The sequence below is a fragment of the Psammomys obesus genome, unplaced genomic scaffold, assembly GCF_907164565.1.
Source record: "Psammomys obesus unplaced genomic scaffold, mPsaObe1.curated_primary_1811, whole genome shotgun sequence".
NCBI classification, from domain to species: domain Eukaryota; kingdom Metazoa; phylum Chordata; class Mammalia; order Rodentia; family Muridae; genus Psammomys; species Psammomys obesus.
Window position 1 is genome coordinate 21,198,138 of NW_026585504.1, and position 16,256 is coordinate 21,214,393.

The 16,256-nt window shown below is 38.5% G+C and overlaps 1 protein-coding gene across 1 annotated transcript in view; it reads left to right on the plus strand.

Moving 5' to 3' along the window:
- The first annotated feature begins 292 nt into the window (after positions 1-292).
- The window catches only part of Aqr (aquarius intron-binding spliceosomal factor), a 73,166-nt gene continuing 57,202 nt past the window's right edge, over positions 293-16,256 (plus strand). The window contains exons 1-6 of the mRNA XM_055598936.1: positions 293-543; positions 5,166-5,222; positions 7,313-7,353; positions 10,564-10,599; positions 14,108-14,228; positions 15,493-15,633. Of these exons, the coding sequence (XP_055454911.1) occupies positions 469-543; positions 5,166-5,222; positions 7,313-7,353; positions 10,564-10,599; positions 14,108-14,228; positions 15,493-15,633 (471 nt within the window). The 5' untranslated portion in view covers positions 293-468. The remainder of the gene's footprint in view (positions 544-5,165; positions 5,223-7,312; positions 7,354-10,563; positions 10,600-14,107; positions 14,229-15,492; positions 15,634-16,256) is intronic.

A 16,256-nucleotide genomic window follows, 5' to 3' on the forward strand; every position in this document is an offset into this window, starting at 1 on the left:
CTTCCAGGCAGCTTTTAAGGTCACACAATGTGTGTGTGTGTGTGTGTGTGTGTGTGTGTGTGTGTGTGTGTGTGTTACTACATCTTTTATTAGCGTTCAAAGAAATCCTCCTGCTCTTCCAAGTCCCACCTTTACTAACCACATTCAACACCATCTGTCAGCTTCCTTCCTTTCCTGTCTGGGTGTTATCTCTCCTCCTTCCACCAGGGGGCAATCGAGAGACACGTCACAGCTTTCTAGCTCACGTTTAACTCTTGCCCTGACTCTCGGGCCCACTAGTTCCGCTTCCGGGTGAAGGCCGGGGCGCCTTCCCAGGTCTCCCGTGGAACTCGGGGAGCCGGGCGTGAGTGGGCCCGGCGCTCTTCCTCCTCCCGGCTAGGCATTGCAGCCGCAGCTGGAGAGCCTCCGGGAGCCGCCGCGGCGAGCGCCGGCCTCTGGTCTGCGTCCGGGCCGGAGGCGACCGCTGCGATGGCGGCCCCAGCGCAGCCCAAGAAAATCGTGGCCCCCACGGTGTCCCAGATCAACGCGGAGTTCGTCACCCAGGTGAGCCCCGGCGTGTGCGTTTGTGTGGGGCGGGGAGGAGGGATGCCGGGGCCCTGAAGACAATCCCGGGGTTGGGATTGTCTTTGATATCTTGTGTACTTGCAAGTTACTAGCTAAACACTGGAAAGGCCACAGTTGAAAGAGGCCGCTCCGCGTGGCCAGAAAAGATGCTACAAACCTGTTTCTGCACAAAATTGTATTACTCTCCCGGGACTCCGTCTGCAAGTAGATGCGTTAATTCTCTGTCATTCTGAAGCCTTGATTTGGTAGACAGTAAAGCCAGTCCTGGGCCTTCAACCCTTCATATCCTTGTTGATTCTTTGGGAATTATTGAGACTGTAAGTTAGAAAAGTTTTAAGCCCTCCCACTTTTCTCCGGTCTCAGCAGATTTTTCAAGGCAGAGGCTTGGGTGCTATTTTCATTCGCTTAGCTCCTGCATGACTACATGCTAATTTGTCTGTATTTCTGGACCTCTCTCACCCTGACTTGCCCTGCCCCCTAAGGCTTCTTGATCGCTCAGATGCCCTCCTGTTCTTCTGCAGCCCGCTCTTCTCTTCGTGTTCTCTCTCTCTCTCTCTCTCTCTCGTGTCTGTGTCTTTCTGCTCTCCCGTTCTAACTTTGTGCGCGGTCACCCCTATACACTGCAATTACTTGAATATGCCTTGAGAACGTTAATCTGACTTTTTGGACATTGTTTCCACTATCTGGAGTCCCACCTTTACCTGTTTTCCTTTATTCTCATCCTTTTACTCAACATTAGAGAAGATATTTCTTATTTCTTATACTACATTAAAGCTAAATGGAGATACGCAGACAATTTGGGAAAGAACACTTTAGAGGAATGTTAATTCAGAACATGGCTGTTGTAGCAAAGAGATCACATCCAAAGACCTTCTAGGTCTGTGTGATCCGGCTCGAATAGAAACAAGCCTTTAATCCAGGAGAGAGGCAAGCAGATCTGAGTTCAGGGCTGGTCTGTTATTGAGCAAGTTTCAGGTAAGCTTAGGTCCAGGTGTGCTGGTACAGATCTTTAATCCCAATCAATGAAGATAAAGTTAGTCTGTTGTTAGAAGCACCCATGTTTGAAGGGGATGTTTAATTGAGTGGCATAAAAACTGACGAATCAGAGAGATTTGGTGGAATAGGATCCGCCCAACTCTCACTGGAAGAGAGAGGAAAGGGAAGCTACTTAAGGGGCAGTGTAGTGGGGGGAGGCTGTTTTACCGGAACAGTAATAGACAGGAATGAGTCAGAGAATGAGGAGTAGCCAGGAGATTAGAGCAGATTGCTAGAGTTAGTTTGTGACCAAGCAGAGCAATTCAGTGTCCAAGAGAGAAGCCAGATTGAGTAAGTCAGCTGGCAGAGGAGTTTGAGCCAGAGCAGCTGGCCAGCCCAGAGCTCAGTAAGAACCAAGAAAGGGTGAGCTTATTCAGCAGTAAGTCTCAGAGGCTAAAAACATTCTAGGCTAAAAACATTAGATTATACGGAGGGTAGCTGCTTCCAGGTCTAAGCTTAGGTTAGCAGACAGAGGCAATTAGCCTCTGAGACAACAACTGAAGCAGTGAATAAAAGGTACTTTTACAGAACATGGAAATGGTCCAGGCAATATCAGATACCGATGCCTTAAAGTTTGGATGTAAAGAGAGAGTGGCTAGAGCATATGAACTGAGAGGGAAAATGGACCAGGAGCAATACATGTGTTCAATTCTCTGTATGTGGGATGTGAAGACAGGAGGAATGGGAGTTCGAGGCTAGCCTTGTCTAACATAGTAAGTTTGAGGCCAGCCTAGGGTACATGAGACCCTGTCCTAAAGAACAACATCCGAACAAAACAAAGAAACAAAAACAAGGCAGATAGTTGTCAGGATGAGATGAGGATAAAGCAAAATGTAGGAAATAGATCATGTGCATTTAAGAGGACAAATAAATTTGGATTTTTTTTTTTTTTTTCAAAACATGATGTTTTTGCATTGTAACCTGGTGAATGATATTGTTAGAATATCACCTTGGTAAAATGTGGGAATTAGGTGGGGATAAGGGACAAGAAGTAGTGATAGGGATATTGGTAGTGCTAGTCTATAGTGAGAGAATGGAGAGCCCTGGCTATTAAAGGAAGTAGACTGGTTATGTTTTTGACTATGTTAATTATGAGACACCTAATAAACGTTTAGTTGAATGTACTGAAAAGGCCCTTGAATGTGCCGATAAAGTATATTGGTATTAACCCAAAATGTAGGATGAAATGGGGTTTTCTTGAGAAAATCATTTATAATCATATTTATTCTGTCTTGTTAGTTGTGAGAGTTGAGCTAGAAAACAGGTCTGTTTTATTCTCCATGCACTCCTGAACACCTGCTTTGTGTTAGACACGCAGTATGAGTAGTATGTATTTGTGGAATGAGTGAATCCTTAAACAAATTGACTAGGTTTTTAGGATATAGTGAGGAGAATGAAGGTTCTCAGGTGATGATGATAGCAAGAATTAATGTGTGGGATTTGCCTGATACCATTTGGACATGGCTACCCTGCAAATAAAAGTGATTCTTGCATTCACTAAGTCCATAATCTTTGGAAGAAGACATTAAGAAACCTAAAGATTAATAAACGAAATGCCAGAATAAAACTGTGAAGGAAGTGATTTGAAGACATAATTTAAATTGCTTGCATTTGTCTAAAGAATTTGCTGAAGAAATGATCTGAGAAAGTGCCCCTTGAGATATATTTAGGACTGTGTGGAAATCGTTAAGGGTAAGTGATGTGTGGGGTTAGAGGTGTCACCTCTTCTGTGACTTCTGTTAACTTCTGAGCAGCTGGCACCTGCCCAGAGAGGGGCTATGTCATACTTATTGAACAGATGCTCAAGTAATTAAAGGTTAGCCAAGTCCTGACTCTGAGACCACACTTTTGTATGCCACTGTATTTGCTTTACAGCTCTGCCTTTCGGTGATATTTATGCTGAGCAGTTTGTGCTGTCATAGTTGTACCAGGTGGAGAACGGAGAGCTTGTATTCCATATGAGGCAGGAGAGTTAAAGGGTGAGCAGGCCATGTATGAAGGTGGCAGTGCCTGGGATTGTCCGAGGTTAAATTCCAAGGAAAAGGTAAAACTCAAGAAAAAAGACATGGTGTTAATGTTGCTAGGTCTACACTCATTCATTTTATATACATACATACACACACATACACACGCACACACGTCTCCATGTTCTGAATCCATCCAAAAGATTATGCTTATTTCTCTTATGATTTGAGAAGCAGCCTGAGCTTGTGTGGGAAGAGGAAATATGGGCATCATGGGATAGTACAGGGTAGTAGTGAGAGGTTTTCTGTTGGGTTGGAGTGTGTTTGATAATTTGGAAAAGTGATATGTAACTAGGTAGGAAGTATAATGTTTTCACATTTTAGAAGTTCTCTTAAGCGATGATGATTGTTAGGGTTAAATTGTAATTGGAAAGAACACAGGTACCATCTTATATGTTCCAATTCAATGAGGATGAATAACCAATCAAGTAATTATAATACAGAAAGATAAGAATATTTTGAAATTATTCCCAACCTGAAAAGAAGGAAGAGACAGTTGCCAGGTAGTGTTGAAAGAGCTTCATGGAAGAGTAACACATGACTCCATTTGTCCATTTATCCTTTCATCTGTGTATTTGTCTATCTGTACATCAAACAAACATTTAAGAATGCAGACCGTGCAGTTACGCACTCATAAATGTATTGATTTCTTTTTTTTGTGCTTGGTAGAGTTTCTGGATTTTTAAGAGATTTTTACTTTGGTTTTAAAAAGTCAGTAGGAAATGTTTGTTTTCATTTTAATTTTCAATTATGTGTTTGGGGCAGGCTGGTATGTACTTGTGGGTGCAGTACCTATGGGGAACAGAAGAGGCCTCAGATCCCGGGACTGGAGTGGGAGGGAGCGTGGGACTAAGAATGAAGTCAGGTCCTCTGGAAGACCAAGTGCTCATAACTGCTGAGCCATTACTCCATCTCTTTTCCACGTTTCTTGAAAATTATAAAATCACTTCAATTTCTGGAGATATTTTATATGTGCATTTAAATTTCTAAGTGAAGTTTAACCCGCTAAAATATAAAACACCAACCCCTATTTTCTTTGTAATAACCAGCCTTTATACTACAGTTTCTTAAAGAGTTTGTCTACATATGTCTGGGTATACTAGTCATTTAAAGGATTATTTCTTTACATATCAACATTCATGAAGACTTTGAAACTGGTTTTTAATCCTTACACAGCTGCTGACTAATTAATTATGGGCAGCTTAGTAAAACTCTTGAGGCCTGGATTTCCTTATGACTGAACCAAAAATGTTTTACTCTGATTATAAACAAACCATACTGATTGCCAGGGATTTCAGAAATGGGATGTTTTAGTGGTTTGAGTATCATGGTAGCTAGTTACCATGCAAAGTGTCACTGGTATTGATTGGATTGGGGCCAAGGATGATAACTAAATTGCATGCCTACATGGTACCTTTAAAATAGCCCAGTTCTCCACTCCTAGATCTGCGTTGTTAAGAACCAGCATCACACTGAGTGACATGTCTAAGTGATGCAGTGTGTGAACCTGGGACTTAATATTTCTACTGTTTGTCTTTGCAGTTAGCATGTAAATACTGGGCTCCTCACATCAAGAAGAAGTCACCTTTTGATATAAAAGTAAGTAGTTTTGTTTTGCAACAGATTTACAAACAGTTGTACTCTTGGTATTGTTTTAACAATTAGGTCAACAGAAGCTTTCAATACTAATTTAAAATTGAAAATACTGTTTTTCATTATCAAACTAATTGCTTATGTTAGAAAAATTGAAATCTTTAGAAGTTACACATAAGAAGATAAGAATCATTACCTAAAGATATCTTATCATTTTGTTTTATTTCCTTTAATCCTTTGCAAAAAAAAAAAAAAAAGTGAATGTGTTATGATTTTCCCATCATGGATAGAGTAGAACGGTTTTGTGTAGAATACATGACTAAAACAAGAAGTATTCAGTGGTCTTATGGTTTCATCAAAGCAATTGTCAAACAAATGGATGACAGACTTTCTAAATGGAGGGTTCTTCCTAGAAATGTCTTAAAATGCCAGGCCTTGCTGTAGAATAAATGTTGATATAGCAAGACACTAAACAAGTGATGAAGACTCAGATCTTACTTTCTGCCAGTGTCAATTTGGGTTTTAATGCTTTAGGTAGCTTCGTTAAAGCTGCATTTAACCTAAAGCTTTTTGTGTTATTTGAGCTTCAGTATTTTATTTGTAAAAGTTTTTTTGTTGTTTGTTTTGCTAGTAGTCATGTTGTATTCATCAGGAGGATATTCATGAATATAGCACACATGCATTATTTTTAATCATCAGCCAAGTAGCCTTTTCTCAATACGTGAACTTTGTGTATTTTACATTTGTGTGTGTTAGGGTCAGGAGTCCTTAGATAATATTCCATTAATAACATATCATGGTGTTACTACCAGATTGATTGAGTTGGACCCACTTATATTAAGCTTTTCTTGAAATCCAATTCATATTTCAGCCATTTTCCTTCATATAAGATAGTTTTAGATGAAATTATCTATGTCCATGAAAATAATTTTACTATTTGTTTATATTTAAAACATTGTTTAATTTGAGTTTTGATAAAAAGAAAACCAATGATAGAAAATTCTATCTAAACCAAGTTGGAGTTACCTCATCACCTCTCCTCCTCTGCCCATAAACATTTCGCAAATATGCTCTGAGCATTTAAGAAGCATTAAGAGTAAACACAGTACATAGTAGTACCATTAGCATTAAAACGTACTCTTAACATCTGTACTATGTTTCTGTGGTAACTGTTATTGAAACTCTGCCATGTTCCAGGGTTGGAGGAGACATTTACATGCCCTGTCTTATTCGTGGCAACCTTGCGAAGTAGTCTGCATTTGAGTTCCCTTTTTCCTTTCTTTTCTTTCTTTCTTTCTTTCTTTCTTTCTTTCTTTCTTTCTTTCTTTCTCTCTCTCTCTCTCTCTGTATTTATATATTTATTTATTACTTCTTTTTGGTTTTTCAAGACAGGATTGCTGTCTGTGGCCCTGGTTGTCCTGACTCTCTTTGTAGACCAGTCTGGCCTCAAACTTGAAGAGGTCTGCCTGCCTCTGCCTCCTGAGTACTGAGATTAAAGGCATGTTCTACCACATACGGCAATGGACTCCATTCCTTAAATGAAGAAACTGACATTAGAAAAGTTAGACACTTGTAGGATCACAGCCTCCAACAGTGGTGGTTTGAAGCATTCTTCCAGCTCCAGAGCCCAGTTTCCCTGTGCCCTAGGTCGATGAACAGAAAGCATGATGTTATCGTATTCATTTGGATGTAGCAGTTATCATGTGTTTCTATAATATCTTCACACTTTTAATTTACTGTCTAGCTGACTTTTGGTAGGCTCTTACGATTCTTAGACTCTAATAGCATTTAAAATCACCTTATGTTTTGAAAAGATGACTTATGAGGTTTCTTTGTCTAGAAATATTATAAACATCCTTATAAGGAATATTGGGGAGCTCTGGTTTTATGTGGATGGATTTTATTACTTCCACTACTACACTTTCTGTTATCTTATAATTGAGACATAATGTCATTAATAAAAAGTCTCTTATTATTTAAATATTTGATCTTTCTTAAACCAAACTATTTCATATAATCTCAGTAATTGAAAACTAATTTTAGATTGAAAAACAAGGTGATTAACACATTAAACATTTTTATCCTTTTGGCAACAGGTAATTGAAGAGATATATGAAAAAGAGATCGTCAAATCTCGGTAAGAGTAAGTTTAATTGTGGTGCCTTGGTATTATGGAGACCATGTGGGATGTGTATAAACATCGGGTTCTGCTTCTGCTCTTAGCTTGCAAAGGACCTTTTAATTTTCTATGTATGAATGTTGCTCTGCGGGTACTAACTGCATATTATTCCTGTGTCTTCTAGGTTCAGGGTCAGGTCAGAGGGATTAAACCCACATGGTTTGTTTGGTTTTTGAAGGACCAATATAGAGATCAGGGAGGGTGGGAAGGAGGGAGGGAGATACAGAGACAGAGAGATAGAGAAATAAGTAGTTAGGTGAGCATAGATTTATTTCAAGTTCACTAATGATTTTCTATTTCTGATAAATCTTCTAAAACACTTTTAAAAAATATAAAATAAGATGTAAATTCATAATTATATATAGGGCATAAAACCAAGACATAATTAGTTATTTTTTTTAATAATATACATAAAGTAGTAACTTAAAAACAAAAGCAAAAACAACTTCTTTTCTGTTCCAGTCACTAGTGTCTTCATCTTTGTATGGAGTTTTTATCTTCCCTCTCCCCCTCACACAGAATGGTTTAGAGCCTTCATTCTGTCATGGAATTCTTTAAAAGAAATTAACTGTATATTGGTCATCTTTTATTTATATAAGATGATATATATTTAGATATATGATCATTATGTATTTACTTGTAGATATGAATGCCCAGTTAATATTTTTAAGTGGTAGTTGTTTAAATGTTGAAATTTTGTAAATATTTTTAAGATAAATTCTCATAGAGCTCAAACGTGGCCTTGAGCTTGTAGGCCTACTATTTTAACTTCCATTGTGCTAGGATTACAAATATATGTCACCATGCAAGCTCAAATTTTGTAGAATCTTTGCTTGGTATCTTTTATGTGTTAAAGTGTTCAAGAAAATTTTATCAAATAATTTGAAAGCAAAAATAAGGTAGTGTTAAGATATGGGAGTTAATGTTTAATGGTTCATTTTTGAGCTTGCTAAGAATTTCTATAACATAAATTGCAAAGTACATTAAAGCTTTAAATGAACAGTGTTTTAGACTAGCTCCTTAGGAAGTTATTTTGCTAAGCAATGTGTCATCTTCAGTATCTAGGGTGTGGCTTAATATTTATTAATTGGTTAGAGTACACTACCTAATAGGGTGTTTTAGGGTCCTAAGATATTTTTAATATCACAATATTCATAAGTTATTGAGATCTTAAATTCTTGTGGTGTAAAATAAATACTTCTAGAATCTCAAAATTAATTCTTAAAAGCCTTTTTTTTTTTTGGCCTAGTCACATGGTTAGTTTGGAATGTTACACAGTTCATTCATTTTTGCTATTTCTTGCAGTGTCAGTTTTGGAAAGCTTCCCTTACTGTGTTTTTATGCAACTTTCATTTAACACAGGAGTTGTTGCTGTTTAAGTGTTTCCTGTATGCTGGCTTTGCTCTAAGCGTTTTATGTACAGTAGTACATTTACCACCTTCCCAAGAACTTTGAGGTACTATTACTGAATATGGCTGAGGAACTTGATTAAGACATTTCACAGTAGTTGAGGCACTGGCTTATTTCCTTGGCTCTAATCCACTCCTTTGTTCTTTAAGAGGAACGGCATCCATTTTCTTGTAGGATCTCTTAATTTCTACCCATGGGCATTGTTCTTAATCCTGTTATGAATAATCCACCAGAATTTATGGTTGAAAATAAAACAGTGACTTATAAAAGACTATCTTGCCACTTTTTGTTTATTTGAAATGTATAGACTATTTTAGTAGGAAACATGACACTGAAAGGGCATAGTGTGTGAGCCCTATGGAGTGTAGTGCTTCTGCCTGCTTAGAAGAGAAGAAAACTTGCATTTTGTCAGCACTCTAGATGCCACTGTTTATTTCTTCCTCTATATCTTAATTTCATAAGTGAAAAATAGATGAGTTGAAAAAAATAAATACTATAGTCTTGCTTTTTATTTTTTTATTTTTGAACTTTGAATAAAGAAATGGGCCAGCCAGATGCCCTACCAGGTAGACAGTTGCCACACACAGACCTGGAGGCTTGAGCTCAGTCCCTGGAGCCAAGTCCAGAAATGTGTCTTCTGACCTCCACACACACCGTGCTCTGTATGCCCACACATATCACACACTCAAAATGGCAGAGCCCTTTTTAGCATTTGAAACTGTTTTTTCTTGAGATAGTGTTTTCAGTGTGGTTGTCAGGCTGCCATACAACTCCATACTCCGTGTTTTTGCTACATCCTGGGAAGATGTATGGTAGTAAAGCAGTTTACACGTTTGCCTCCTCTTTCCTTATCCGCTGTAGTGATGTGATTGCCGATAGAGTCAACAGACGTAGTTCTTTATACAAAAATTGTCCACCTCTGGATGGATTAATGAAATCTGTTTATTTTTGAGCATGCTTAATGCATGTTGTCTGTAATATTGGTAACTTAGAAAAGTATACAAACCACTTCCAGGTATTTGTATTTGTGGTGATTATTTGTAGCTTTTCATATCTCCAAAACTCTTCTGATCCCTGTCTGTTGCCCAGGGTGTTTTTTCTGTCCTAAGCTGCTGCTCCAGAGAATGTCATTCAAGGTGTCCCGTCTACTCTGTACCCATGCTGAACTACAGGAGCTAATATTATGTCATTGTTCTTCCTGCTTTTTTCATTTATTTTATCCTTGCTAAAGTTCTGTGATACTGTGTGCTTGGAGAGATCAGAAAGCAATGGAGTAGGATTTTGAGAGGCTAATGGTCTCCTGAGGGATTATAAATTTAATTTTCAAATCTGGAAACTGTCATCTAGTGACTGTGTTCTGGTCTGGCTACTTTTTTTTCAAATATTAGAAAATAATTAAGTGAAAAGTAACCATTTGAACTGTCTATGGAACCATACTTTGTTAGGAAAACTTTCTTTTTTCATGTAAAGCCACAAATTTCTACTATAAAAGAACAGTATGGTAAAGAGTATATTTATAATTCCCCACAATCGAGACTGAAAGGCATGTGAGACATTGGTAGGTGTGTGCATGAGATGAGAGCATCGGTGCTTTTGAAGTTGATCCAGGCTAGCTTTTGGCAGTTGTGATCTGATGTTATAGAATCTGATGTGTCATTTAATTTGATTACAAAAGATTCCAAATGAATGAGAATTAAGATCTCTGAAATGTTTCTGTGTTCTATTTCAAAGTTAATGATGTTTCTTTTTATGTTTTAGGTTTGCCATCAGAAAAATAATGCTGTTGGAATTTAGGTGAGTAAAAAGGCATTGCATGGATGGTGGATGAAAATGACCATGTGAATAAAATGTTAGTTTGCAATAAAGAAAATATTTTTATATTTTATTTTTATATATTCAGGAATAGCTCATAGCTAAATTCCATTTAGCGTGTACAAGGCCATGGATTGACTTCCAATAGCAAATAAAATCTAAATTCATGACTACTTATATTTTTGTGATTGTCTTATTTGATATTTCCTTTGTTTTGAAAGGTAACCTCATCAGGGTAACATATTTTGAGTTGTTTTTCACTAGTTATAAGTGGCCTATGCGAATAAATCAGGGTATACTCTACAACTACTTTTCTTCCTTCTTAGCTAAAATTTTATTACTAAGACACCATTGTTCCAACCAACTAATTACACCTAAATGTTTCAAAGAGAAGAAAATGTAATATTTTCCCTAATTCCTAAACATTACACATGTTAGGCATATGTTTCTCTAGCCAAAAAAAAAAAGGTTTTTATGTTGTTGTTCATTCGTTGGTTTATGGGTGTTTGGCTTTTGTTGTTGTTTGTTTATTTGTTTGTTTTGAGAAAAGGCTTGTCTATGCTGCTTTGGCTGGCCTGGAACTCACTATATAGACTTAGCTGACAATGAACTCAGAGATACACCTGCCTCTGTTCCTTAGTGCTGGGATTAAAGGTGTATGCCAGCATGCCCTGCACACATACAACTTTTAATTATAAAGGAATAAGAGACCATGCTACATCCAAGTTTGTCCAACATATAAAAATAAAAGAGTAGTACTGTTCAACATAGACCAACTTATTTTATTTTTTTATTTATTACAATTTATTCACTTTTTTATTCCAGCTGTAGCCTCCTTCCTCATCCCCTCTCATTTCCACTCTCCCTCCTTCTTCTCCTCCCATCCCCCTTAACCAGTCCACTGACAGGGGAGGTAGTCCTCCCCTTCCATCTGACCCTAGCCTATCAGGTCTCTTCTGCATTTTCTTCCTCTGTGGCACGGTAAAGCTGCCCCCCTCCCCTGCCTCAGGGGGAGGTGATCAAAGAGCCAGCCACTGATTACATTTCAGAGATAGTCCTTTTCCCCCTTACTAGGGAACACACTTGGAGAATGATCTGCCATGGTCTACATCTGTGCAAGGGTTCTTAGGTTATCTCCATGCATGGTCCTTGGCTGGAGTATCAGTCTCAGCAAAGACCCCTGTGCCCAGATTTCTTGGTTCTGTTGCTCTCCTTATGGAGCTCCTGTCTGCTTCAGATCTTTCTATTTCCCCCTTCTTTCATAAGATCCCTGCCTAAAGTTTGGCTATGAGTCTCAGCATCTGCTTCAATACGCTGCTGAGTAGAGTCTTTCAGAGGCCCTCTGTGTAGGCTCTTGTCCTGTTCCCTGTTTTCTCCTTCTTCCGATGTAATCCCGTTTGCCTTTTGAATGAAGATTGAGCATCTTACCTCAAGATACAGCTATACCAGTCCTAGGCATATATCCAAGAGGTACTCAAGTATACAACAAGGACATTGCTCAACCATGTTCATAGCAGCTTTATTCATAATAGCCAGAATCTTCAAACAACCCAGATGTCCCTCAACTGAGGAATGGATACAGAAGTTGTGGTACATTTACACAATGGAATACTACTCAGCAATTAAAAACAAGGAAATCATGAAATTTGCAAGCAAATGGTGGGAACTAGAAAAGATCATCCTGAGTAAACTATCCCAGAAGCAGAAAGACACACATGGTATATACTCACTTATAAGTGGATATTAGACATATAATATAGGATAAACATACTAAAATATGTAAACCTAAAGAAGCTAAGCTAAATGTTTTTATACACAGCAGTTATAGCCACTCTGAAACAAAGGCATTATCCTCTCTAACTACTGGAACAAACAGAAATCACAGTCGTTAAATAATTTTTTCAAGATGGTTCAGTTAAGTTGGTAGCATGTTTGATGCCATAGCTTTTCTACCTTTTTATACTTCCTAATTCTGGTCTACCTCAGAGAGAGGTGAGAGCCTATGTGTTAATATCTTATTCCCTATTATCCTGGCATCTGACAGTGCCAAGCTTCAGCTGCTCTTCATGCCCCTTCATGCCTTCAAAACAGTTACCATGAGGGTAATTCCTACACTACCAAGTTAGGCTGTCCATACAAGGTACAACTTTGGCTGTTTCTTGACTACAGGTTCTGTGTGCAGAGCCTGAGCAAACATTTCCAAGATTTCACCTCAGTGATGCTGATTTCTTCTTACAGCTGCTGTCTTGGCTCTAGCTAACCAGCATCTGTTATCTCAAGAAAACTAATATTTTACTTCAGTCTCTTGCTAATCACAGCTGATTCTTCTGCCCAATCTTATTAGAACCACAGATTGTTAATTAAAAACATTAATGGCTCCAGTAGATTCTTTGCTTCCCTCTAAAACTCCACAAGCCAGTTCTCCACCATCTTCATACCTCTCAGCATTATCCTTTAGTCTTCCAAATTCTCACAACAGCTCACCAAGCTTTGAATACTCAGTGGTTTTATAGGAAGTTCCAAAGTCCTTCCACAATCCACCCCCGAATCTGGTCAGGTCCTTCATGATAATACCCTGCTCCTGGCATCAACTTAGGTATTAGTTAGGGTTACTACTGTTGTGATGAAAAACCATGACCAAAAGCACATTGGGTTGGAAAGAGCTTATTTTGCTTACACTTCCGTATCATCACTGAAGGAAGTCAGGGCAGGAACTCGGACAGGGAAGGAACATGGAGGCAAACACTGAAGCAGAAGCCATGGACAAGCACTGCTTACTGGCTTGCTCCTCATGGAGTGCTCAGCCTGCTTTCTTATAGCACCCACGTTAAGGAATATTCAGAGGTAGATGATTTTGTGTGTTAGTGGATTGGCTTGTTGCTTCTCTTGTTGCTGTGACGAAGTACTTGACATGCCATTTAAGGAAGGAAGGATTTGTTTGGGCTCGCAGCTGAAGGTGCAGTTGTCCACATTGGTAAAGGAGACTTTAAAGCTGTTGGAGTTCTGAGCATAGGAACCCAAGGTGACTGTACACATGGCCTCCCCTGTCAGGAAGCGGAGGAAGATGGGGCTGGGCTCAGATTGCTGTGTACTTCTCCCTTTTCATCACTCCCAGATGTCTACATTCAGGGTTGGTCTTCCTCATTTAAGTATTTCTACAAATGTGTTCTCATACACACGCCCCGAGGTATGTCTCGTAGGTGATTAAATCCAGTGAAGTGACCAATCCAGATTCAACCATAACCCTCCTCTGATTTCTTGTTCTTAGAGGTGTATCTGTCCTTCTCTGGAGCCATGGTTTCTACATGTAAGGTCACAGCACTGATACACAGTACAGGCAAATGTGTGAAAGATAAACAAGCTGGAAATAGGATTTTCAAAATGTTTCCAGAAAACTAGAAATACTCCTATTTTTCAGGTGAGTGATGCAGAACAATGTCTGGTGATAACTAATGAACCATTCTATGCCTATTTTTAAAACTCTTTACAGCCAATATCTTGAAAATTATCTCTGGATGAATTACTCTCCAGAAGTTTCCAGCAAGGCCTATTTAATGTCCATCTGCTGTATGGTGAATGAGAAGTTCAGAGAAAATGTCCCGGCGTGGGAGGTAAAAAAAACTAAACTGCTTCACAGCTTTCACTCTGCCTCACTTAAGCCACTACAGAGTAACAGAATCTTTTCCTGATAGCATGTGTCCTCTTGGCAGGGAAGCGTACCCAGTATTCACTCCTGAAAGACAAAGTAGGGATGTGTGAAAGAGAATGTTAGTTTTTTTCTGATTGTAGTACTTCAACTGATTTTCTAGGACTTAGTAATATAAATTAGAAGGTTTTTTCCTATGTTGTGCTTAAAACAGGGAAAGATGTGGACTATAATTGCTTACATTTGGAGCTGGCAAAGTACAAGTTGTATTGATAACTATAGGAGGTAGTGTGTGAAAGTTGATGGGTGTTTATACTGTACTTCAGCTTAATTCCCCTCCCCCCCCATCCAATTTTGGACCTCTTTTGCCATTTGGAAATTTCTCATAAACCAATGTTTCTTTATGCTATACAGTCTGACTAAGAATGTAGTACCCACCATATAAATGGCCAAGTCACTGAAAGTTTCCTTCCAAACATCGTTTTTTAAATGAAGAAAAAGCATGGTAGTTGCCATCAATTTGATGAAGTGGTTTTCAAAGTGAGAAAATGTTTAAGAGAAAGTTTAGAGCTGTTAAGATTAAAACATGGATATTTTGTTCAGATATTGTGTGACTACCATGAATCTGAAACTTTACTGAGACATCTTAGGGATCTCAGGATGTTGCTTCAATCCACTATAGAAAGTAAGAGGGAATATTTTTCTTAAACCAGATAGTAATTTCACTAATTTATATATTATAGAGACCACTTTAGTGATTTTTGATTGAAATAGAGTAATAGCAATGCAGGAATTCCCCCATTTTGCACAGGAGATACATTCTAAGACCCCAGTAGATATCATGAACCTCAGATGATAGCGCTGAGCCATATATATGTATTTTACTCCATAGTAAAATGTATATATAACATATATGTCCATAAGTTATGTGTTTGTGTCTCTTCTTTTCTGTGGAGTATTTAGGATAAAGTTCTATCTAAAGTAGGTAATGTAAGAGAATCAACAGTGACTAATAATGAAATCAAGAGCTCAAAGTGCAATTTTTCTTGCTTGTTTGTTTTTGTTTTATAGACAGGATGTAGCTACGGCTGTCCTAGAACTCAGTTATAAACTAGGCTGGCCTCAAACTCAGTGATCTGTCTGCCTCTACCTCTCCAGTGCTGGGATTAAAGGTATGTGCCACCACCAGCACCACTGCCTGGCTCAAAGTGAAATTTTATTCTTTTCAGAGCTTTAAGAAGAAACCAGACCACTTCCCATTCTTTTTTAAGTGCATCTTGAAAGCGGCATTAGCTGAGACTGATGGCGAGTTCTCCCTCCATGAGCAGACTGTCCTCCTGCTTTTCCTGGATCATTGCTTCAATAGCTTGGTAATTTTGCTTTCTGTTCAAATCTTCAGGTTTCCTTATTCTTTCAGAGTGAGTTTAGATGAGTACCTGATGGCTGTCACTTTGCATAGAAGTAGGGAGTAAAGATGATGCTGGAAGCTTTGTTTCAGCATCTTTCAGACCATTTTATAAAGCTTCATTTCAGCACCACTCAAACCATTTTAGAAGCCTTGTTCCCTTTCAGTAATTTTGACTTGATTCCTTCTCTCCTCTCTAAACGTAGAGGATGAAAATGAAAGGTAAAAGGGAGAGCATGAAGGTGAGGAGGAGCAAAGAGTCTGGTTAATAAATGCACTGAACAGTGAAGTCTGCATAGTCTTCGTTCTAAAATATAGTCATTATTTCATGTTGTGACTCCTGCGCAGGCCAGCTTGTGCGCAGGAGAGCTGTCTTGTAAGTTGACTGACAAAGGCCGTTATGAATGGTCTTTGAAATTGTCTTGTTTTGTTGTGATGCAGTTTTACTCTTTGTGAAATCACCTTGTAAAAAATAAAATATTTTCAGTAACTAACATTTCACTTTAGCTTCCTCCCTATGCTTATCTAAAAATATGTACTTGTTTAAAGATATACACTTCTGAAGTAATCGTGCCCTTAGACATGTGC